The 24,655-nt window shown below is 42.9% G+C and overlaps 1 protein-coding gene across 2 annotated transcripts in view; it reads right to left on the bottom strand.

The window, feature by feature from the left end:
• ANAPC1 (anaphase promoting complex subunit 1) overlaps positions 1-24,655 on the bottom strand; it is a 146,610-nt gene that overhangs the window by 19,406 nt on the left and 102,549 nt on the right. For both annotated transcript variants that reach the window (XM_040351087.1, XM_040351088.1), the window contains 5 exons: positions 18,261-18,454; positions 13,684-13,770; positions 9,367-9,484; positions 3,829-3,906; positions 689-756 (listed from right to left, as the gene is read on the bottom strand). In XM_040351087.1, the coding sequence (XP_040207021.1) occupies positions 689-756; positions 3,829-3,906; positions 9,367-9,484; positions 13,684-13,770; positions 18,261-18,454 (545 nt within the window). The remainder of the gene's footprint in view (positions 1-688; positions 757-3,828; positions 3,907-9,366; positions 9,485-13,683; positions 13,771-18,260; positions 18,455-24,655) is intronic.

Raw genomic sequence — 24,655 nt, 5'->3', positions numbered from 1 at the left:
CCCGCAGTAAAATGGCTACAGCCAGACTTAGACCCCTTTCACACTAGAGTTTTTTTTTTTTTAGCGCTGTAGCGCTAAAAATAGCGCCTGATAAAAGCCTCAGCGGCAATCCCAGTGTGAAAGCCAGAATGCTTTTACACTGGGCGCTACATTGGCAGGCAGCTTCTTTGCAGTGCTTTAGGAGCAGTGAATACACCACTCCTAAAGCGCCCCTGCCAATTGCAATCAGTGAGCAGCGCCGCCGAACTGCCAGCAAAGGGCTGCAAAAACCCGATGCCCAGGCGATGGCACTGTGAAAATGCCCTTGGTGGAGGACGATTTCTGCAGCATATTTGGCAAGTACAGAATCACAGTATACATAAAATAATATGCAAAGTGGTTGGAGGGAAGCTTCAGAATGGCAAAGATGTTTTTATTAAAAATTATGTGAGCAGACTGAAGTTCTTCTTTAACTGGCAATGAGAGTAACTTTCTCTGCCATACAAGTCTAAAATGAATGTTACCTAAATCAGCATTATGAATCAAACTGCCCATAGGTATGCATTTTGAGAAATTTTTGGCTTGGCAATATAATTTTATTGTTGAAAATAATATAACAGCAGATGTTAGATATATCTACACATACATGATTATTTCCTTGAGCATTAGTACTATTTTAAAACACACATATTTATTTTAAATTACGTACTTTAGATGTTGGGTTCCTTTTCTTAAATCGATAACAATCTCCCAGTAGCGAGGACCCTTCACTTTTATCTGGCAGTGAAAGGAAATGTGAAAAAATCTAATATGCACTGAGCAGAGCAGACAGATAAAAAGATGAATAAAGCAATATCTTGGTGTTCAAATCAGTTGAATTTCCGTTTTCTCTGAGCTAACCACAGGGTGGAGGGCCATCTCTGCACAATGGACATCACAAAACACGGTGTACATTCAGAGAACCAGTCACAAGAACCTGTATAATCAGAGCTCAATCACATCATATGTTATTCAGTTAGGATTAGCAGGCAAACTAAAATTGAAATTGAAAACCCACTGCAGTATTATGTAGGACCGAAACAACTAATCGATTATGAAATTAATCAATTACCATTTTCATAATCAATTAATCGGCCAGTAACATAAGGCCCCCTTTCACACTGAGGCGGTTTGCAGGCGCTATTGCGCTAAAAATAGCGCCTGCAAACCGACCCTAAGCAGTGGCTGCTGGCTTTCACACTGGAGTGGTGCGCTAGCAGGAGCGCTCCCAAAAGTCCTGCTAGCAGCATCTTTGGAGCGGTGTGTTTACCGCTTCTCCCCTTTGAAAGAGATGGGAAACTGTGGCTATGAATGAATGAATGAATGACTTGTATAGCGCTACTCATGTGAACTGAATCGCCTCTGGGCGCTTTTTCCAACCAGTGTCTGCTTGGCTGGTGTGGTCATTTTACCCCGTAGGATCATGACAAGCTTGGGACACACAGTCTTACACACAGATATACATATATATACTGGGCCGATTTGGACGAGATCCAATTTACCTACCAGCATGTCTTTGGAGTGTAGGAGGAAACCGGAGTACCCGGAGGAAACCCACGCAAGCACAGGGAGAACATGCAAACTCCAGGCAGATGGTGTCGTGGTCGGGATTCGAACCAGCGACCCTTTTGCTGCTAGGCGAAAGTGCTACTCACTGCACCACTGTGCTGCCAGCAAAGTGCCTCTTTGCTGGCAGAGGCACATTGGCGCATTGCGGGCGGTGTTAACCCTTTTTCTGCCGCTAGCGGGGGTTAAAACTGCACCGCTATCGGCCGAATACCGCCGCAATTCAAACAGTATAGCGCCGCTATACCGCCACCGCACACCTCCCGCCCTAGTGTTAAAGGGGCCTAATGGGGTTAAAAAAAAAAAAAAAAAATTAGCCCTTTATAGTACAAAAAGAGCAAATCACTACTGTAAATATTACTTTCACTGTCCCACAGTAAAACAATTAACCCCTTACAGTAGTAATTATTTGCTCTTTTTGTACTAATTTTATTTTTTTAACCTCATCATTTTACTAAACATCTCAGGCCTGGGTCACACCTCTGTTTTTTGGTGCTTTTTGCAGACACACACTACAGTTCATTTACATGGTTTCCTATGAGAAACAGTCATGATTTATTTTCAGCTGCGTATTTGGAAAGGGCAAGGACTTTTTTTTTAAATGCAAAACTGTGCTTTTTTGGTTGAATATACTTCAATGGAGAAGCTGCAGAAAATCATGTAATGCGTTTTTGCGGCAATTTGTGTTTAATCTGCCCAACAACAAATTGGCCAAAAAAAATGTAAAAATGCAAATCGCAGCATAATTACCTTTTTTTTTAAGGTTATTAACCGATTAATCGAAACAATAATCGGCCAACTAAATTGATTACGAAAATAATCGTTAGTTGCAGCCCTAGTATTATGAACAACAAAGATACAGAGGAGAAATTGCTGTGCATTTTGAAAATATCTTGTTTTCTGAAGTTTTGGGTGTTTACCTGCAGTTCCATTTAACCACTTGACCTCTGGAAGGTTTTACCCCCTTCATGACCAGGCCATTTTTTGTAATTCAGCACTGTGCTACTTTAACTGGCAATTGCAACACTGTTTGCAAAATGCAACCTCTGTTTATTAGCAACTCCTGTTTATTTCCAACCTCAAGCAGACACCTGAGACAGTTTTAAGCAGGTCTGCAAAAGAATTACCACTAGAAATGAAGACATTTTGTCAAGATGAAACCAATTTTCACTTAAAACAAACACAAGAAGTGGACAGTGGAAGGTTTAATGCTGGTGCTGTGCTACTTTAGAGCAGCGTTTCTCAACTCCAGTCCTCAAGGCGCCCCTACAGGTCATGTTTTCAGGTTTTCCATTATTTTGCACAGGTTATTTGATCAGTTTCACTGCCATAGGGCCATATTCTGAGTAAAGTTACGATGGAGTATCTCAGGATACTCCATCGTATCTCTCTTTTTTGGCCAGTGTATCTATGCGAGTGATTCTTAGAATCATTTTTGCATAGATACGCTTAAGATCCGACATGTGTAAGTCACTTACACTGTCGGATCTTAAATGTAATTACTCCGCCGGCCGCTAGGTAGCGTTTACGTTCAGGTCTCATTTGTTTATGCAAATGAGCCAGCTACGCCGATTCCCGAACAAATTTGCGTCGCATAACCGTCGCTTACGTCGTTTGCGTAGGCGTAAGGTTACCCCTGCTATATGAGGGGTAACCTTACACCAGTCCCACGTAGGCCATGTTAAGTATGGCGTCGGGTCCGCGTCGTGTTTTCCCGTCGGGTACGTCGTTTTACAAAGTCGTTCTTGAATACGACTTTATGTCAATGACGCACACGTCGGCGTCATTGACGTTTTACGCCGAAAACTGGAGCATACGCACTGGGCTATTTTAAGCCCGGCGCATGCGCAGTTCGTTAGAATCGGGGGCGCGCTTAATTTAAATAGAAGCCACCCCCTTGGATATACGCCGGGCCAATTACACTCCGCCGCCCCAAACTACGGAGCAAGTGTTTGGGGAATACAGCACTTGCTCCTGTAGGTTGGGGCGGTGGCGTGTAAATGGCTTACGCGCCGCCCGCCTACTTTATTTAAGAATATGGCCCTTAGTAATTACCACAGCCGTTTCATCTGAGGAAAATCCAGAAAACATGACCTGTTGAGGACTGAAGTTGAGAAACACTGCTTTAGAGCAAAAGAGAAAGCTGCTAAATGATATTAAATCTGTCGCATAACCTGTCTTACTACTCTTATTCAGCACTGCCTTGCTGTGTTACAGCATAAATGTTCCCCACTCTCTATGTACCTGTTTAAGAAGATGGAGCTCTGGAAGTAGAGCGGGTGCAATAAGTTCCTCTGTAGTCTCCTTGTACCACTGGGTTCCCTGTGATGAAAACATATAGAAGACGTCAGTCATAATAACTGGTGAATTGTACAGATAAGTGCCTGATACTCTCTACTACTAAGTGTACTAAATCTGCTGGGAGCCAATGTGTATTAACAACCGCAATAATATGTGCGAGGTCTGCTGTGGGAAAAAAAAAAACGAAGTGTGAACTTAACTATCACAGTGGTGATTTATTGTATTGCTATTAGGAGGACTTTGATTTAAAGTGACACTGTTTGAGTGATTTCACTTTATTAATTTTTATTTTTAATAATATTTGTTATATGTTTCTGTTATTTCTATTACATGGATTCATGTATTGTATTGCTGCCCATCACAGAAGATTCACACATAGGGTATATATATCACCTAGGGGAGCGCTGTATACCGGCATCCAATTCGCATAGGTTTGAACCCAGCCTTAAAGTGGGATTGTACAAATCCCCAAAACACGCATGAGGAAGCATAGACCTTAACATCTACTAAGATGGCTCCATCCACACAGAGACACACTGAAGAACAAGGCATGGTAAGTCAGTAATAGTGAGAAGATCAGCTGTAGAGAAACCACTTGTGACTTATCCTTTCTTTTTTAATTGCATTTATGGGCACAGATTTTGGCTCTTTAAAGTCTCTTACTCACAAGCATTAGTGAGAAACATGCTCATTTAGGAAGTTACATTTAACTCTGAAGTACACATTCCTTCAATCACTGAAATTAGTCATTCAAGTCTCGGTGACGCAAGTTTGTAATGCAAAAAAGCTTAAAGTGGAACTAAACCCTGCTATCCTGTACAGCCAAGAAGCTGCCATTTTAGCCTTTGTTTGTCATTAGTTGTTACATAAATAGTCAGGTTGAAAAAAGGCACAAGTTCAACCATAAAATAAAAAATATCGTACAATCCCATATACCCAATTCTATACCCACAGTTGATCCAGAGCGAGGCAAAAAAAAACCAGAAGAGCATGATCCAATTTGCTACAGCAGGGGACAAAAATTCCTTCCTGATCCCCCGAGAGGCAATCGGATTTTCCCCAGATCAACTTTACCTATAAATGTTAGTACTCAGTTATATTATGTACATTTAGGAAAGAATGTTGTGACACCCATCATTTGATGATTTGATAGCTCGGTTGAGAGCACAAGAAAAAGTGACAGGGATCATTCACGGCATGCCTTGAATACAATGGTTTTGGGAAAACCGTCAAAATCAGCTAAAATGGTTTGCGCCCAATTTAAAAAAACCAATAATAATTTACAAATATAAGGTACACAGTTTTGTAGAGCATTTTGAGTTTTCAAACAAAGCAAAAAATCTGAAAGGCTTTTATGGATAACTGCTTAATTTTCTTGTTTTGCATAAGAAAACAAGTTACAAATGCAGTATAAAGAATGCAAATATGGGATAAAGATCGTAACAATAATGACTGAAATATCGGTAGAGTTTGGTGCTCAAATGCATGTTCATATTTATCAGACAAGTACCGAAAAAAACGCAAATGTCAGGTATAAGGGACTAAAGAAAATAATAAAAAAGGACTATACCTTATATCAGGCATAGCGTGCCTCCGGACCACCCATCCACCCCTGATGGGTTCAAACTGTGGATGGGAGGGGGCACGTGAGAGAAAAGATAAATAAATAAAATATGAGAAATCTAAAGTCCCAAGGAGATAAACATAGTTATCGTGACATACAAGAAAAGGAGCATACATCTCCTGTGCGTTGTTTCTGAAATACCTGAACTGACCCTAAAAAAATGGGTCGTATTAATAAAGGAATCTCTTAGGTAAATAGTCAAACTTCTAAATTATATATGCAGACAATTGTAGAAAAAACAAGAGAGAAAAAATTCCAAATTTGCTTGTTGATGAATAATAAGCAGAAAAAAAAGGAAATTGCTAAGAAAAGAAGGAGAGGAAGAAGGAGAAAAGAAGAAGGGAAGATAAGAGTAGGATTCTCTCCCGAAGGTGGCCCGACCCCAGCCCCAAGAAAAAAAAAAAAAGAAGAAAAATAAAAAAAAGGCGCAAAAAAAAAAAAAGGAAAAATAAAAAAATTATTAGCAAGGCATCAACAAAGATTGATCGAAATCGGTAGGTAGGTAAATGATTAACCCACGGTTGCCAAATTTTATAGAAATTTTTAAAAAGCATCATTCTCAATAGCCGACATTTTGTGAAAGACAAGGGCTCTATTCATTCGGTGTTTAGCCTCAGCCACAACGAGCGTTTGATATTTCCATGCCTTAGCTATGTTTTGTTTAGCTGAAGTTGTCAGATATACAAGTAGCTGGAATTGAGTCCGAGTGAGTTCAGGGGGCTTAAGTTTTAACAGTGCTACGTCAGGGTCGGGCGATATCGAGATTTCCAGGGCAGTAGAGGCCATATTGAATATTTTGATCCAAAACGTTTGAGCTATTTGACATTCCCACCAGATGTGTAAGTGAGTACCTGGAGTTGTGCAGCCACGAAAACAAGTATCTGAATAAGTAGGGAGAAATTTAGCTATTTTTGCTGGTACCATATACCAGCGTGTTAAGACTTTGAAATTCGTTTCCAGTGCATAGCAATTTGGGGATGAGTGCATAGTGGTCAACCAAATATTATCCCAGTCCTCTTTGCAGAATATTTTATCTAAGTCCTGTGACCATTTGGTAGTATATAAGGGTAAAGTATCTGTGAGAGGGGAATTAAGATGTTTATAAAGAAGTGAGATCAGACCTCTAGTATGAGGGTCGCTTTTGCAGATCCGTTCTAACTGTGATAATTGGTTGAGTATTGAACCCGTCTCAATGATTGGCGTATAGAAATTTTTAATCTGTAGATACCGAAAAAGTTCATTAATGGGTAAACCATGAAAATCACACAGAGCAGGGAATGTAAGGATGTTATTAGTAGAAGCTATATCATATAGGCAAACTAATTTCTTAGTGGTCCAGGCTGCAAAGAATCGTGGAAACTTCCATGCAGGATAAAAAGCTGGGTGTCTAATAAATGATAGTAAGGGGTTATGTGAGGATTGTAATTTATGGGAATTCCTAAACTTGCGACAGATGTTCATGGATGCTTCGTAACTGCTTTATTTTCTTTGTTCTAATTCAAATTGTCTCAAAAAGTGAAAAACTTCACTGCATTTTGCTGTATTTCATGATGCAAACAAAATGCCTAAAGTTGAAATCACCAAATACAAATAAATAAAAAAAAGAACAAAAGTCATGCATTTGGATGCATTATGGTGCACTTTGCCATTTAAGACTAAGTTCGATTCCAAACACTGTGCAGCACAAATGAAAATACATGTTATAGTAGGAATGAGCCCTAACATCCCTTGTCCTGGAGATGAACCTGTCCAACTTCATAATGAACCTGGATGCCATGTTCAGGGTGACTGGACAGCGACAGATTCTTGAACACCCCTGGGTAAAGCGTTGACTCCCCTGGAGGTAGTTGTTAACGGCTAAGAAAATCCGCCTGCTATTTTGCCATGCCTGGAATGTGGACAGCGGAAATTGCAGGAACATGGAGTTCCACTCAAGACAGGATTGCGATCCACTTCCTCCTGAGCAGCCTGACTTCTGGTGCCTCCTTAAAGATTTATGTATACCAGTGCCATAGCATTGTGTGACTAGACTCTTACAGGAAGGCTCTTCAGCTGCTCCGACCAATGCAGTATGGCATTATGAATCCCTCTTCTCAATTCCAGAATGTTGATGGGCAACAACCTCTCCTGCATTGACCAAGTTCCCTGAACCAAGATATTTTCCAGAACTCCACCCCAGCTCATCAGGCTGGCATCCGTCATCAAGACCCTCCAGGATTAGGGATGGAACAATTTTCCCATCTCTAGTATCTATGAGGAGATCCAGCAGTCCAGAGACAGTCTTGTGCTGAGGTTTAATGACATTGGGGATTTGAACGACTGCATTCTCCTCTTCCATGCTGCTAAGACATTCCATTGGAGCGGCCTGGAAAAAAAACTGAGTAAAGGAGGTTACCATTTTTTCCAGAGCTTTCATGCAAAAGAAAACTGAGGGATTTGTCTTGAGCAAGTACATCTGAGCCCTCAGAGCAAGACATTTATCCAGAGGGAGGATGACATTTACCTGGATGGTATCCAGAGTTAAGCCTATTTTCCAACCTCTGGGTTGGGGGCTAAGGTGGCTTTCTGTAAGAAGCAGAGCAGAAAAACAGATTGCTTCCTCAGAAGTAAGGATACCCCAGGTGTGCAGGTGCCCCAGAACTGGAGCCAGAACCTTGGTAAACATTCTAGGAGCTGTGGACAGGCCAGACGGCAGGGTCTAAAACTGAAAGTGGCAGTCCTCCACCACAAACTGCAGAAACCTTTGGAAAGGTGAAAAGATTGGAACAGGAATGCATCTTTGATGTCCACTGACTCCAGGAAATCTCCCCACTGGAGCAAGGCCACCATGGACTGCATCAGTTCCACCTGGAAGTTCTGCACTCTTAGAAACTTTGGCTACAAAACAAAGTTCTGGAAGTCCAGCTTGTAGCCACAAGCCACTATATTGCTGAAGAGCTGTTGTGCATGAAACGCGTAAACCCTCCTACCTTTTTCTGCTCTTTGTGATGTGCTGTTTTTTCTTGAACTGTTGATACCTTTTTAAAGAACTGCCATTTCTAGTGGAGTGTGCAGGCAAGCACCTATATTTGTAAATCATATATGGGGTAGTGTACTCAACCTGAAGCAGTGTTACCCTTGTGTGGACATGTTGTGTACCTACTCATCTGCAATCTTCCCCTGCCCAAGCTCTGCAAACATCCACCCATGCAAGCGAGCAGGGGGCGTCCCTTCATTGTGAAGGGGACTTGCTCCCCAGCTTAGCAGACTTCAATGTTAATGGTTTCTTACAGATCTGGGACTAGGGTTAGGGATTGGAGTCTGAAGTCTGAAAATTGTGAAAGAAATGCTTTATAGAAAGAGCGTCAGGTTTTTGAACTATAGACCTAAAGTGGTAACAGGGTACATTTACCCGCAGTCACCTTCTAAATGTATCCATCCAAAGCGGGACCAAACAAAGGATCCCCTTGAAAATGTAAGTATTCCACATGTTTCTTGTAGGGCAATTCCACTGAACACATCAGCCCATTTACCATAGTGGACTTGGACACATTTGAAATTTTACCCTTCAACATGCATGTGCCCTTTCTTCTAGCCCTGCTCTCCTTTCTACTGCAATGTTGCAAAAGACCTCCTTGCCATGATAGATGTACTGTAGATATGGGGTAAGTGCCAAAATGGCAGTTTCTTCTTGCTGTATTAAAGATGGAACTGCTTCTTATGCTTTCTATTGGCAAAAACTACTGTATCATATGAGTAATATTCTGCATTTATAAACTTATGAACTGCATTCAAATATAATAAATACCAGTGAGCTATACGTTTTATGTTGATAATTTATGAAGTGAAAAAAAAAAATAGTCTGTGCTATAGCTTACTTTATATGTAACCTCCAGCAGTACATAGCAGGGTGTGCTGGTGTCTACATCCACAGGGACCAGGAGCCTCGGCTCAGCAGCCAGCACATAGAGGTGACGTAAAGCTTGCAGATGATACCTGTATACACACAAGCATTACATATATATTGGTCATTATTCCATACAATAAGTTTTGCAAAGGATAAACCACTGCAGACCTCTGGCTATAATGTATGTCTATATGATCTGTAAAAGTGAAATAACCTTACCTTTATAACTTTACCAACCAGACCAATACAAATAATGTATAAATTATAAAAGAAATCCTAAACAAACCCAGAAGAGATGAGCAGTTATGGGCACTAGGGCCATGCCTGAAAAAAAGACAGCCTTTGCAACCTACTTGTTTAGATGTAGAGTAGAAAAGTGTAAATATTAAACTCTCAGAGCCGGTTCACACTGGGGCAACAAGACTTGCCCGCGACTTCAGAGGTGACTTGCAAAATGACTTCTGTATTGAAGCCAATGCAAGTCGCCCTGAAGTCATCCCAAAGTTGTACAGGAACCTTTATCTAAGTTGGAGCGACTTGAGTCACTCTCGCAAGCGAAAGAGAGACGTCATTGCGGCTCCAGCAAGTTACTGTGCCTGAGCTTGCGTACCCAGAAGAAAGACAGGGGAAACCTATCAGCCCTCTAAGCAGTGACTTTACAGCGCTGGAGGGCTTTGTTCCAAGATGAGTATTTCATAATATGCTAGTATGAGATGCATTGCCCTGCAGGGTTTTTTTTTGTTTGCTTTTTTAACATCCTTGGTTTACAACCGCATTAAGCTTGCCATACATTATACAATCGTATTGTACACATTAAATTTGTATCCAATAAGATAGACCCATGCATTACATAGTTGAAGGAAAATCTAAAGAGGATTCTACTGAAATTGAACAAGAAAATGTTATACTGTATGGCCAGCTTTGCAAGGATAGTTTTTTTATTTTATCTCCTTGATATTTTCTTCTTTCTTCCTTTTGCAATGGCAGCCTATGCACTTTAGCACTGTAAAGCTTCTGTCAGTTTTCCTTTATAGCTGAGCGAAGATATACAATCAAGGCTAGAAATGTACACATTTTAATGACAGAAAGTGACATATAGTTTTTAAGCGAGAGGGGAGAGTTTCCAATCAGAAAAAGACAACTCTTGGCTTCAACAAAATGGCGACAACCAGCAAGAAGAAACAGGAGAAATGCTGGAGGCATATTACAGCACACACTTTATTGTTTCTTGCACCAGGAGAGAGTGCACTTCTTTCCTTGCTCTCCTTTTCCTCACTTTCTATAATTTCTCCCTCTCTCTTGCCCTTTAATTTATTTAGATTGTGAGGCCGTGTGTAGTAATGCAACGCAATATATGACCCAAATTTAGACCTACTTCACTCACTGAGTTCTAGTAGCTGGGTTGACTAACCTTCATAACATTGCAGTATCACCCCTACTCCCCCCCCCATACACTTTATTGGAGGGGTGGGACATGATTAGGTCTGAGTGTGTATATCTTTCTTTTATAACATTATGGTCTCTCATAGCCTGCATGAAGAAAATAATTCTTATTGAAAACATGTAATTTCACCTTGTTTTGTACCCTGATATGCAACCAGCATACACTATTTGTTGTCTATGTACCTGTTGGATTTTTGTACCTTTGCTGAACAATTTCAATGCAATTATTGGAAAAGATAAATGCAATAAAACAAATCAAATGTTTCATCTACTTTAATTTCCTAATCCGTCCCATAGTAACAACTGAATAGTTGCAATGACCAAGTCTTATTTGAGGCATGCTTCTGATATTCCTGTGACTACACCATTAATGAAAAGCCCTGATCACAGGAAAATGTGCAGGGGACTATAAATGTGGCTTCTGCTGCTGTTACAGTGATAACCAATCACTGTCTTTACATGGACTCTTAGTTAGGAGACTTCCCTCTATCTTTTGTTTTTAAACTGAAACAATAGATTGTGTTTGCACATCTCTTTTTGCTGCATAATAATAGAAAAAAAGTTCAACCCAAAAATGGAACTTCCGCTTTTCAGAACCCTCCCCCCTTCAGTGTCACATTTGGCACCTTTCAGGTATTTGCACCCATTTCCGGGAGAGACTGCCATGGGAGTCACTCCACTCCCCCCCCCCCCCCGCTGCCTTCTGGGAAGCCCACTGGTCCCAGTAGACAGCAGGGACCACTGAGAACGAGCAGCGCTACTCGCGCATGTGCAGTAGGGAACCGGGCAGTGAAGCTGCAAGGCCACATTTCCTGATTTCCTCACCGAGGATGGCGGCGGGGGCAGAAGAGAGACAAGCGATTGCTCGTCTTCTACTGCCGACATTGCGGGCGCGCTGGACAGGTAAGTGTCCATTTATTAAAAGTCAGCAGCTGCAGTATTTGTAGCTGCTGGCTTTTAATATATATTTTTTTTTTTACAGGACCTCCGCTTTAATGTCTCAATATATGTTTACAATAGAACTTCATAACACAGTGGATTCAGTCACAGCATATAAAATCAAAATGTACTTATGAAGAGAATCTCAAGTTGTTCTATCACATACATATTCTGAGACACTAAAGGCTCTACTGTTGTTTTAGGTGGCTTTTCAAAAGCTCAAACCTTATCCCAGACAGAAAGAATACATATATTTCAATAGAAATATTATCTAAAAAGTTAAGTAGAACTGGAGGTGTAGTGTAACTCAACCCAAACTTTAAAGGGTAAGTTCACCTTTACAGAACGCGCCTAATTTAAATGATACACGCCCCATTTGAATTAGGCGGGCTTGCGCCGGACGGATTTACGTTACACCGCCGCAAGTTTACAGGCAAGTGCTTTGTGAATCAAGCACTTGCGCTGAAAACTTGCGGCGGTGTAACGTAAATGGGATACGTTACTCCGCCGGAATTCTACGTGAATCTGGCCCAAAGTTTGTTGAGATTCTTTGTTGACTGACATTCTGTCACACTGTATTACAATGAGATATTGGCACTTTGTATAATTTTACATTGTGACTGTTTGTACCCTGTCATTGAATTCACTTTTTTTTCATATTTCACAGAGTGAGGATGGGCTATAACCCCTGTCAGTTTCTTTAATGCAATTTATGTCCCATTGAGGATTTTTTTTTTCACTTCATGTCCCATTGTCAAAACAGGATGCAACAGGAAATCCCTCCAAAGTGAAGGGATTTTTAGTAGTCGCCAGAATTAGTGTCCCCAATGGAAGATGTTCCCCTATAAACCTGTTCTGGTGACAACAAAATATTTGAGATTTTCTTTAAAGTGATTGTAAAGTCTTGTTTTTTTTTCTATAACAATAACAAACATGTCATACTTACCTGCTCTGCTGCAGTGGATTTGCACAGAGCAGCCAGGATCCTCCTCTTCTGTGATCCTGGCCCCTACCTCCAGTTCAGGGCCCCCACAGCAAGCAGCTTGCTATGGGGGCACCTGAACCGAGTCACAGCTCCTTGTGTCTTTTCAGACACGGAGCCCTGACCTGGTCCTTTCCCCTCTCTCTCCTGATTGGCTAGCCGACTTTGATGACAGCAGCGACAGCCAATCAGGAGGGAGAATCTCGGACGGCACTCGTGGACATCGTTGGAAAGAGAGGGACCTCAGGTGTTAGGGGGATGCTGCATACAGAAAGCATTTTATCTTAATGCATAGACTACATTAAGATAAAAAAACATCTGACTTTACAATCCCCCTTTAACTTTTACTCTCTGTGATAACAGTAAGGGTTCTTTCACATGGGTGGTCCGCCTGACGGACACCGCATTGCTCAGTGGGGGAATGGTCTGCTGATCCCCGCTGAGCAGGCAGATAACAGGTCTCTGCTCACTGACAGACCTGTCAGAGCCCCGCTTTTCTCTATGGGAAGATCGGATGAAGAAGGCCTGCCTGTCCGTTTTCATTCGATTCCATGCTCCAGACAGATGGAAAATAGGGCCACCATCTGTCTGGATATCAGATCGGATATCAGCAGATGTCAGCGGATGTGTCACCGCTTACATCTGCCGCTCCATAGAGGTGAATGGAGTGTCTGATCAAGTCCTCCTGAAAAACTGACAGGCAGACGTGATTGGAAAGCCTGTGTGCGAGGGGCCTAAACAGGGCAAGTAAAGGGGGTGAATCTCCCTAACGGGGAAATAGACAGCAATAAAAACTGACAGGTGTTCTAATCCCTCTCCATTGTATCCAAAACTAAAAAAACATATTTTTCTTAAGTTCTACTTTAACTCTACAGTCAGAATTTAAAGTAACGATATAAAGAAATATTTTCAAAAGACAGTTACCTGTTATCTGTGCTGTGAACAGGAAAGTGAGGATATAGAGCACACAACAGAGCTGCTATAGAAGAATTTGAGGTGCTTAATGAATACCTGAAGAAAAATTCAAATATTACACAAAGTTAAAGTGACTGAGCAAGCTAAACAAATGAAGTAGCCACTCCTGAGTAGCCAACATTATTTTCGACAAGCCTCTATCAGCTTAGAATGGCAGAAAACAGCTTATATGGATAGATTCATACAAGGGTACTTTAACATGTGAGTGCTATTGCTATAAAATAACTTCCCCCTGAAAGGTAACTACTGTTAAACATCGCTTTTATACATATAGCTATCCCAATATATCTGCACAAGAACGTTGTTTTAATTATTATTAAACATCACCTTAGATTGCAGTTCAATGCGACTAATCCATATGTCACTACAAGACATTTGAGTCAACAAAAAGAACCAAAGCGTGCCGACTGGGAACAGCTATTTGACACACTGAACCTGTTGGATCCAGCAGCCTAAAATCAGCATCCTAGCAGAGTTTTAAGTTACAGTGGATATAGAAAAATTCGACACACCCCTGTTAAAATGTCAGATTTCATTCAGAACTTTCTCCACCTTTAATGTGACCTATAAACTGTACAACTTAATTGAAAAACAAACTGAATTTTTTAAGGGGGGGGGGGGGGGGATATCAAAAGAAAAAACTAAAATAATGTGGCTACATAAAGTGTGCACACCCTCTTATAACTGGGGATGTAGCTGTGTTCAGAATTAAACAATCATATTCAAACTCTTGTTAAATAGGAGTCGGTAAACACCTCCCATCATTTAAAGTGCCTCTGATTAACCCCAAATAAAGTTCAACTGTTCTAGTAAGTCTTTCCTGACTATTTTCTTAATTGCATCCTACAGCAAATACCATGGTCGGCAGAGAGCTTCCAAAGCATCAGAGGGATCTCATTGTTAAAAGGTATCAGTCAGGAGAAGGGCACAAAAGAATTTCCAAGGCATTAGATATACCATGGAACACAGTGGAGATAATCATCATCAAGTGGAGAAAATACAGTATGGCACATCAGTGACATTACCAAGAACTGGACCTCCCTCCAAAATGTATGAAAAGATGCCTTCAGCAACATTAAAGGAGCTGCAGGAATATCTGGCAAGTACTGGCTGTGTGGTACGTGTGACAACAATCTCCTGTATTCTTCATATGTTTGGGCTTTGGGGTAGAGTGGCAAAACGGAAGACTTTTCTTATAAAGAAAAACATCCAAGCCTGGATAAATTTATCAAAAACACATCTGAAGTTTCCAAAAAGCATGTGGGAAAATGTGTTCTGGTCTGATTAAACCAAGGTTGAACTTTTTGGCCATAATTCCAAAAGATATGTTTAGCGCACAAAACACTGTACATCACCAAAAGAACACCATACCCACAGTGAAGCATGGTTGTGGCAGCATCATGCTTTGGGGCCAGGGTTGGACTGGCACAAAAATTTGGCCCTGGACGTCATCCAGACTGGCCCACTTTAATTCAATAAAAGGCCCCTACATCCATTATTGTATATCATGAGTGGGTGAGAGAGAGGGGAATGAGAGAGAGAGAGAGGGAGGGTTGAGGGAAAGGGGGTGAGAGAGGGGGGTGAGTGTAAAAGAGAAGGGGTGAGTGTAGGACCCCTTTTTACACTGAGGTGTTTTTTAGGTGCTTTTGGGCTAAAAATAGCGCCTGTAAAGCGACTGAAAAACGCCTCCGCTGCAGTCCCAGTGTGAAAGCCTGAATGCTTTCACACTGGGGCGCTGCCAGGGCGTTAAAAAAAGTCCTCCAAGCAGCATCTTTGGGGCGGGGGAGGAGCGGTGTACAAACTGCTCCTGCCCATTGAAATAAATTGGCCACCGCAGCTGAAGCGCCTGCAAAGCACTTTGGCAGCAGCGCTACATGGGCGCATTTAACCTTGAATTTGGCTGCTAGTGGGGGTTAAAAGCGCCTGCTAGACGCCGAATAGTGCAGCTAAAATGACAGTAAAGTGCTGCTAAAACTAGCAGTGTTTTACCGACAATGCCTGCCCCAGTGTGGAAGCAGCCTAAGAGTCAGGGAATGAATGAGACAGAGGGGGGGGAGCTGAGAGACAGAGGGGGGGGAGCTGAGAGACAGAGGGGGGGAGCTGAGAGACAGAGGGAGGGAGCTGAGAGACAGGGATCTGAGAGACAGAGTGGGGGTCTGAGAGATAGAGGGGTCTGAGAGACAGAGGAGGGGGGCTAAAAAAGGATGGGAATGAAAGACACGGGGACTGAGAGACAGAGGGGGGGACTGAGAGACAGAGGGGGGGGACTGAGAGACAGAGGGGGGGGACTGAGAGACAGGGGGGTCTGAGAGAGTCTCTGTTTTAAAAAACGGCCCACCGGGAAACTCCCTGTAGTCCCTATGGCCAGTCCATCCCTGTTTGGGGCTGTTTTTCTTCAGCTGGAACAGGGGCCATGATCAAGGTAGAGGGAATTATTCTAAATACCAGTCAATATTAGCACAAAGCCTTCAGGCTTCTGCTAAAAGGCTGAACATGAAGAGGACCAACGACCCAAAGCATACATCCAAATCAACAAAGCAATGGCTTCACCAGAAGAAGATTATGGTTTTGGAAAGGCCCAGCCAGAGCCCAGACCTGAATCTGACTTAAAATCTGTGGGGTGATCTGAAGAGGGTCCTGCACAGGAGTTGCCCTTGCAAATTGACAGATTTTGAGTTTTTTGCAAAGAAGAGTGGGCAAATATTGCCAAGTCAAGATGTGCCAAAAAGACTAAGTGCTGTAATAAAAAGGTGCTTCAACAAAATATTAGTTAAAAGTATTAGTTTAAGGGTGTGAACACTTATGCAACCATATTATTTTATTTTTACTTCCCTCCACCTAAAAGATTTCAGTTTGTTTTTCAATTGAGTTGTACAGTTTATAGGTCACATTAAAAGGTGAAAAAAGTTCTAGAATGTTTTATCTTCTTCTCATTTTTTCATAGAAACCTGACATCTTAACAGGGGTGTGTAGACTTTTTAAATCCATTGTATAGGCCGCCATAAGGGTAAGCATTTACCCTCTTCTACCCACGTACTGAAAAAAGGAGCTTAACGTGTATTTCCACTTTTTCAGCCAAATTGAGATAACACCTGCTTTATATTTTTTTTCTTTTTTTTGTGTGCGTGTACTCGAGAGAGGAGCCAGACTGCAGGAGTTGGGAGTAGGCAGGCCTCCCCAGAGGCAATCTGCCACCTTTCTCCATGCCCCGGGTGGCAATGGCGGGTGTGTGAGGGGGTCCTCCCACACAGCCACACTACCTGCTCCGCTTTGAAGCCCAACGGGGCAGAGGGACTCCCTATAAGGGAGTGAGAGGATTAGCCCGCTCAACCAGCCCTGTTAGTCCTTCGCCTCTCTTTTAGAGACCGCGTGGTCAAAGTGCGTGTGTGTTAACCCAATTTCAAGTGCGTGTGTAGGTGTGGTGGTTTTTGTGGGAGGGGCGTGGGCGTACTAAGCGCAGGCTTACCTCGAATAGCACACCCACCGGGAGCCGGGCTGAGACCACCAAACTCAATTCACATGTAGCCGAGACCGGGATCCGAACCCCTAGCTGCAGAGGTGAATGGCTTGTCAGCGCAGTGCCAATCGCGTTGAGCCACCGCAGCTCCCAACGCTTTATATTTTTTACATGTACCCATTCACATAGCATAACTTAAATAATATTTATAAATTTCAGCTAGCCATGACATCATCTACTGAGAAACATCTAAAAGGTAAGAACTATTTAAAAAATAAAATAAATAAATAATTAGGCATGCTGTGTGAATGGGAACACAAACATAGTGGTGTTTTCTGAAATCTGACTGCAAAAGTGGAAATATGCTTTAGTCAACAGACCCTATAAAAGTAGTGCAGAATTTGGATATATTTTAATATGAATATTTTATAATTATCTAATTTGCCCAAGTTTACCAGACAGGGTCTTGTCTGCTTGCATACAATGGACTCGGCAGTCTGACTGATAGCTAGAGACCATTTAATCTAGGCTGATTGCTCAGGAGCATCAGTGACTTCATTCTTGACAATGAAAATAGGTTCCTTATTATAAAAATGCTAAAAAAAAAAAAAAAAAATCAACAATAAGGCTCAGTTCACACTGGTGCGATGAGAGAACCTGTGCAAATGTAGCCATATGCGAACTGCTGCGGATGTCAATACAAAGTTAATGACACCCCCAGATTAGTTTGCATATTGCAGTGCAAACGGTCAGTTCGGACATGAATAAGACCGCATTGGTGTGAACACCCATGTGATCTGATTCTGTGAACACCCATGTGATCGGATTCTGGTGTGGACCAAAAAAAGGGTCCTGCGTGACTTTGGTCCAATTGCGATGCAAATCCAGCAATACCATCTGTATGGCTGGATTCACATTGCACAGACATCGCATGTGATTTGCACTGCAGTGCGGTGCGAAGCACATGCAAGGTCACACAGTGCACAGTGTGAACCCAGCCTAAGCCTCCAATATGTAAATCACAAAGCATATACTGTAGGTCATATTATTGTATTAGAAGGCATCTCACCTTCCACCACCAAGGAAGAGCAGGCCGAGGGCCATGTGGTGAGCCAGGTGGAATCCATAGTTCATTTCTCCCCCGATTTTCTTGTGCATGAATCGGCACAGCTGGAGAACTTTGAGATTCCCAGAACCGGCCATAACCATAGAAAGGGACAACAGCACCACACTAAGACATGTCTCCAGATTATAATGACCTGTCTAGGAGAGAGCATGACACACAGGAAGATTATGTGTATATACCCAAAGCCAAACAGTGCAACAATAACAACAAATATTACAGGAAGCCTGTATATTGCATTTCCAAAGAATATTATCATTTAAAAGCAGCCTTGCACACTGCCAAACCGCAGCTGCTAATTTGCATACATAAGCAATCACCATGAAATAAAAATATAGAGGGTGGAAACTGTATCAGCCAGCAATGGACTCATGAAAGACTTAAAAACTGGTTAAAAAAAAAAAAAAATATATATATATATATATATATATATATATATATATATATATATTACTTTGTGCCACAATACCAGAAAATAAAAAATACCCTTACTATAGTGCCAACATTAATTTTTAAATAGAGGACAAACGAAGTAGGACAAAGATCAGCGTGAAAAGTATTGTGGCCCAAGCTAGCCAACCGCTTTGAATTACTTTGACTCCTGTAACATATTGAAGGAGGAAACTGTTCCTTGTTATCTTTGACAAAAATACTCAGGTCACTATCACAATTATGGCCCAATGAAAGGCACTGATGCAATGCCTTGGATTACCTTTAGGTTTTCCCTTTGCCACCATTTTTGTGGAATATGACAAATGAACTGGCAGCGCAAGTCTGATCATTAGAGGAGAGCCAGAAAACCATGCTTTGCTATTATGCCTAGTGTGGCCAGTTTTTCATAGGAAAGCAGAGAGACTGCCAAGAACACAAGGAATTTTACACAAAGGAAGGAATACAAAGATAATAGGATACTATTTCATACAAGTTAATGGTACAGCAGGCACATATAAGGGCTCCAATGGGCTTACATATTAATTATATCTTCATTAAATGGATTACAATCTACCTTTATAATAGCAGTAAAGACAAAAGTACTGTAGCACTGTCCTGAGCTCTCATGGTGGCTGGAAACATGGCTAAATGCCTAGGAAGGTAAACCTATGAGAGCTGAAAAGAAGGATCTGAGTTGGGGCAAATCGACTAGCTAGCTCTACCTGAACATCAGTCCCTGGCTGCATAAGCCAAAAGAATATGGCATTTAATTATATAGCAGTTTAATGAGGAAGCATGAAGCAGTGGTTCCTCAAGGCCTTGTGGAGGCTGGTGGTTTTGGTGATGGTAGCTATACAGTACATAAAATGATATACCGGTATATATACTTCTCTGTTATGGTCCAGGCATACATGCCTAGCCAGTGGGACCTTCAAATGATAGGTCTCAATCTCATAGACATGTTCCTGGACATGTTTTATATATAGACATGTTTTCTATAGGTCTAATGGTTTGTCCCACATAAAATGAATTTCAGGAGCAAATGATCACATATACCACCCCCATAGTGCCAGTTTGCCTTCTGCCTCCTATATATTAGTTGTGGATCCCTGGAAATAAACTTGCTGACTGAAGTGTCCTCCGTTAGAAAGTGCCAATGTGCTGAGCAGATGTCCCTAACTTGACTAATTTTTTGGGTGTATTGTAAACAAAGTCTTGTGGGGCCTGGTTTGTTGTCCCTTCTCTCCCTACATTGAAAAATTAAGGAGTTTCTATCACTACCCCTTGCCCTTTAATGAGCCACTTCTGGCGCTGTGGAGCCCTGGGAGGAAGTGGGAGCTGAATGCCTCTAAAAAGAGGGTATCTGCCCCCCCCCCCCGGAAAAAAAAATTACATGCCAAATGTGGCATGTCAGTGGGTCACCATCATTTAAAGCGGAAGTTCCATTTTTTGGGTGGAACTCCGCTTTAAGAGGTTTTGTGGACTGAAGGGTATAACCCTCACCACTAGATTTATCATTGCACAACTGCCACATGCTGCTGTTATCTTGAAGGTTCCGTGGGCCTCTTCTGTGAACTCTGATGAACAGCTCCCCTCCCTATATAACCCCCTCCCATAGGAGGAGTACCTCAGTTTTTTCGCCAGTGTCTTAGGTGTTGGTCATGGAATAGCTTGTCTCTACATCCTTGGGATCAAGGCAGGCTAACCGGATCTGTCCAAGGTGCCTCAGAGCCAAAGTGGACAGTACCCGGGCCCCTAGCTAGGGGGTTTTGCCCATAATGCTTCTCTTTCAGAGAGCTGGATCCTGGGCCCATGACTTAGAACCCTTTGGGGTGCCTAAAGTCCCTGTTTGCCAGGATGCTATATGGGTCCTATATGAGGTCTCATTTGACCTCCAAACACAGTGTGTGTTATGGCATCCAAAGCATTTCACAGGCTTGTATAAATGTTGTGCAGCAAACTTTAAACAAGCTTCAACATGCTTTTTCTTCAGCAATGGATTCTTGCGTGGTGAGCGTGGCCATTGCGGTTGAGTGCATTACTTATTGTTTTCTTTGAAACCAATTGTACCTGCTAATGCCAGGTCTTTCTGGAGCTCTCCACAAATGGTCCTTGGCTCTTATACAACTTCTGAACTATTTTCCCTCCCCTGTCAGAAATCTTGCAAGGAGCACCTGATCATGGCCAGTTTATGGTGAAATGATTTTTTTCCACGTCCGGATTATGGCCTCAACGGTGCTCACTGGAACATTCAGAAGTTTAGAAATCCTTCAGTAACCAATGCCATAAGTATGTTTTGCAACAGTAAGGTTGCGAAGGACTTGAGATAGCTCTTTACTTTTACCCATCCTGAAATGTTTATTGTGTGACACCTTGGTAATGAGACACCTTTTTATAGGCCATCAGTTGAGACTGAACCAACTGCTATTAACTTGTACTGACAAGGAGCAGGATTTCTTTGTAATTACTGATAGATTTCAGCTGGTGTCTTGGCTTTCCATGTCTTTTTTTTCCATCTCCCTTTCTTCATGTGTACCTTTTCCCTGTGTCATTCCATTTCATTGCACATTATCTAATTTCTGTTTTTTTTTTTTTTTTTTTTCAAATTTCAAACACATTTTTCTCATTTGTTTTGGTGTCTTTGTATGTATTTATTGAATGGGTTGTTACAAACATGTGGTGAAAAATAGCACCTTTGGAAAAATATTTACCTAGAAAAATGGTGACAAGTTCAATACTTATTTTACCCGCTGTTTGTGTGTGTATATATATATATATATATATTTCTTTCTCGTACATCACGGGACACAGAGCGGCATATTCATTACTATGTGGGTTATATGGAGTACCTTTAGGTGATGGACACTGGCAATCTCAAACAGGAAGTGCCCCTCCCTATATAACCCTCTCCCATAGGAGGAGTACCTCAGTTTTTTCGCCAGTGTCTTAGGTGTTGGTCATGGAATAGCTTGTCTCTACATCCTTGGGATCAAGGCAGGCTAACCGGATCTGTCCAAGGTGCCTCAGAGCCAAAGTGGACAGTACCCGGGCCCCTAGCTAGGGGGTTTTGCCCATAATGCTTCTCTTTCAGAGAGCTGGATCCTGGGCCCAGGACTTAGAACCCTTTGGGGTGCCTAAAGTCCCTGTTTGCCAGGATGCTATATGGGTCCAGGACAGTGGGTTCCTTCAAAGGACCCCAGGGCCTGAAGGTCTAGACGCCACCCACGGCGATGGGCGAAGATTGGACCACTTGCTGTGCAAGGTCCTGCGGCATGGAGCAGGTAAGAAAGGGGGGGTCTGCGGAACTTGGTTCGGCAGCAGGCTCTCCAGGGGGGATCTTTTGGGGGAGTTTGCCTGAGTATGCTCTTGCATTGGCAGTCTGGGGCCACTATGTCTGTGTAAGACAGGATGGTCTGTGTTTTACTCCCCATATGTGTGATCTCCCTGGTCTATGTGTTGCAGGTTCTATCTGGCTGAGCGCTAGGTGGGGTATTAGTGTGTGCCTACTCTTTACCCTGAACTAGGGAGGTGTCTGCGCCTACCTGAAGGTTCTTACCTGGCCGGGTGCTGTGCGGATGTTTCCTCTGTGTCTTGTCTTCTCTCCTGCGTCCCTGCAGCATGCTGCTTCCACCATGGCCCCCCCCGTGACACGGGCAGGGGCGCGGGCGCGTGCACAGCGATTTATAAAAAAAAAAAAAAAAAAAAAAAAGAGGACGAAATTCGCGCCGTTTTTAAAGGGGGGGGGCGGGACGTTGGATCTCATAAGAGGAAGGGGCGGCCCTTCCTCTGTGCTGTATTGGCTCAGTTCATTTCTGAGCTCAGGAGAGGAGGACACAGAGCGGCAGCAGTGCAAGCCTGATGCACAGTGGCACCCGGTGGCGCAAGGGAGTATTGCAGTTCTGACAAACAGAACTAGCTTTTCAATCTAGCCTAAACATTTCCTTACAGCAGGTGGATTCTTGCAATTTCTCTTGTGGGGAGACAATGTGATTCCGTAGAAAAAGGGAAAAAAGGGTCTCAGGATCCAAAAAATCCTAAAAAAAATATATATGCATAATTGAAGAAAAAAAAAAAAAAAAAAAATAGGGAACACATATTGGTCTCCCCATTGGGTTTTTTGGGCATTAGTTGTTACTACTGTCCCCTTAAAACCACATCGTTTTTTCTCCTACCTACATCAGTCAGTTGTTGTAAGTAGGGGTGCCTCGGTATTGTACCATGGCTTCCAAAGCATCAGGATCAGGGGAAATGGCAAGAGGTGCCAGAGGACAAAGGGGTTCCCCCTCAGATTCTGAAGGTTCGAGTCGGGATATGCCTGTACTCTCCCCACAAATTATTCCAGTAGTGGGTGCCTTGGTTGAGCCATTAGGGGGATCTGGTGTTGAGGCTAGTTCAGATCCACCCAACCCTGTGTTTGTCACAGAGGAAATGCTAGCCCTTTCCTTAGGGGGACTAGAGAAGAGATTGGCAACTATGATAGTCAATTCCATGTCGGGCAAGAAGCGGACTAGGTCTCCGTCACCTAGGGGGGTACCCCCAGATGCTGAGGTTCTCTCCCTCGGAGAATTAGAAGCTCAGGAAAATCATTCCCAGGACCATGAGGGTTCAGGGGATGAGGAGTCTACTTATGAGGAGCCAGTCTCGGCCTCCCATGCAGAGAGCTTGTGGATTCAGTCATTGACAGACATGGTCCGCCTGGCATTTAAGTTGCCCTTACCGGAGCCTCAGGCTTCGGCGGTATCATCCTTAGGTTCATTGAAAGCGCCTTTGAGCAGCGCTGTTTTTCCGGTCCATCCTCTTTTAGAGGAACTGATTTTTCAGGATTGGATACGACCAGATAGGATCTTTTTACCACCTAAAAGATTTTCCACCATCTACCCTATGGAAGAAAAATTTTCCAAGAGGTGGGCTCTCCCAGCTGTGGATGCCGCCATCTCTTGTGTAAACAAATCTTTTACTTGCCCGGTGGAAAACATACAGATGTTTAAAGAACCGGTGGATAAGCGTTTTGAGACACTTTTAAAGGCATCCTTTGCTACGGCAGGTGCAGTAATACAGCCAGCAGTGGCTGCTATTGGGGTTTGTCAAGCGTTAACAGACCAGACAAAACAGATGCTTAAAGACATTCCTGCCCAACAGGCAGAAGAGTTATCGGATATTCCTAGAGCCCTGTGCTTTGCGGTGGATGCTATAAAGGACTCCATTCAGCAGGCGTCTCGTTTGTCACTATTTTTAGTACACATGAGAAGGCTCTTATGGTTGAAGAACTGGGCGGCTGAGCCCCCATGCAAAAAGCTTCTGGCAGGTTTTCCCTTCCATGGAGGTCGACTCTTCGGAGAGGATCTAGATAAATATATTCAGACTATATCGAGTGGCAAAAGTACCCTTTTACCGGTCAAAAAGAAGTTTCGGGGACCTGCGTTTAAAAGGCAGCTCTCCCCTGTTCCGGGGCCCTCCAATTCCAGGCAGTATCGACGGCCTCCTGCGAAATCAAACTTTAACAATAAGTCGCAGGGACAGGCCTCTGGGGGCAAGAAGCAGTGGTATCCGTAAGCCAGCAAAGCCAGCCCCTAAGTCTGCCTTATGAAGGGGCGCCCCCACCCACAAAGGTGGGGGGAAGGCTTCGTCTTTTTGCGGAGGTTTGGGAAGCCGATATCCCCGACAGATGGGTCCGGTCTTCCGTGGCCACAGGCTACAGATTAGAGTTGCTAAAGTTTCCTCCACCTCATTATCAGGAGTCAAGGGTACCGAGCGATCCAACAAAAGAGGACTCTTTACTGGCGGCGTTGGATCATCTGCTTTGCCAGGGCGTGATAGTAGAAGTACCAGCCCAAGAGCAAGGGCTAGGGTTCTACTCCAATCTGTTTACCGTTCCAAAGCCCAATGGCGATGTCAGGCCAATTTTTGGA

The sequence above is a fragment of the Rana temporaria genome, chromosome 4, assembly GCF_905171775.1.
Source record: "Rana temporaria chromosome 4, aRanTem1.1, whole genome shotgun sequence".
Lineage (NCBI taxonomy): Eukaryota > Metazoa > Chordata > Amphibia > Anura > Ranidae > Rana > Rana temporaria.
This window is presented reverse-complemented; position numbering and strand designations above follow the sequence as displayed.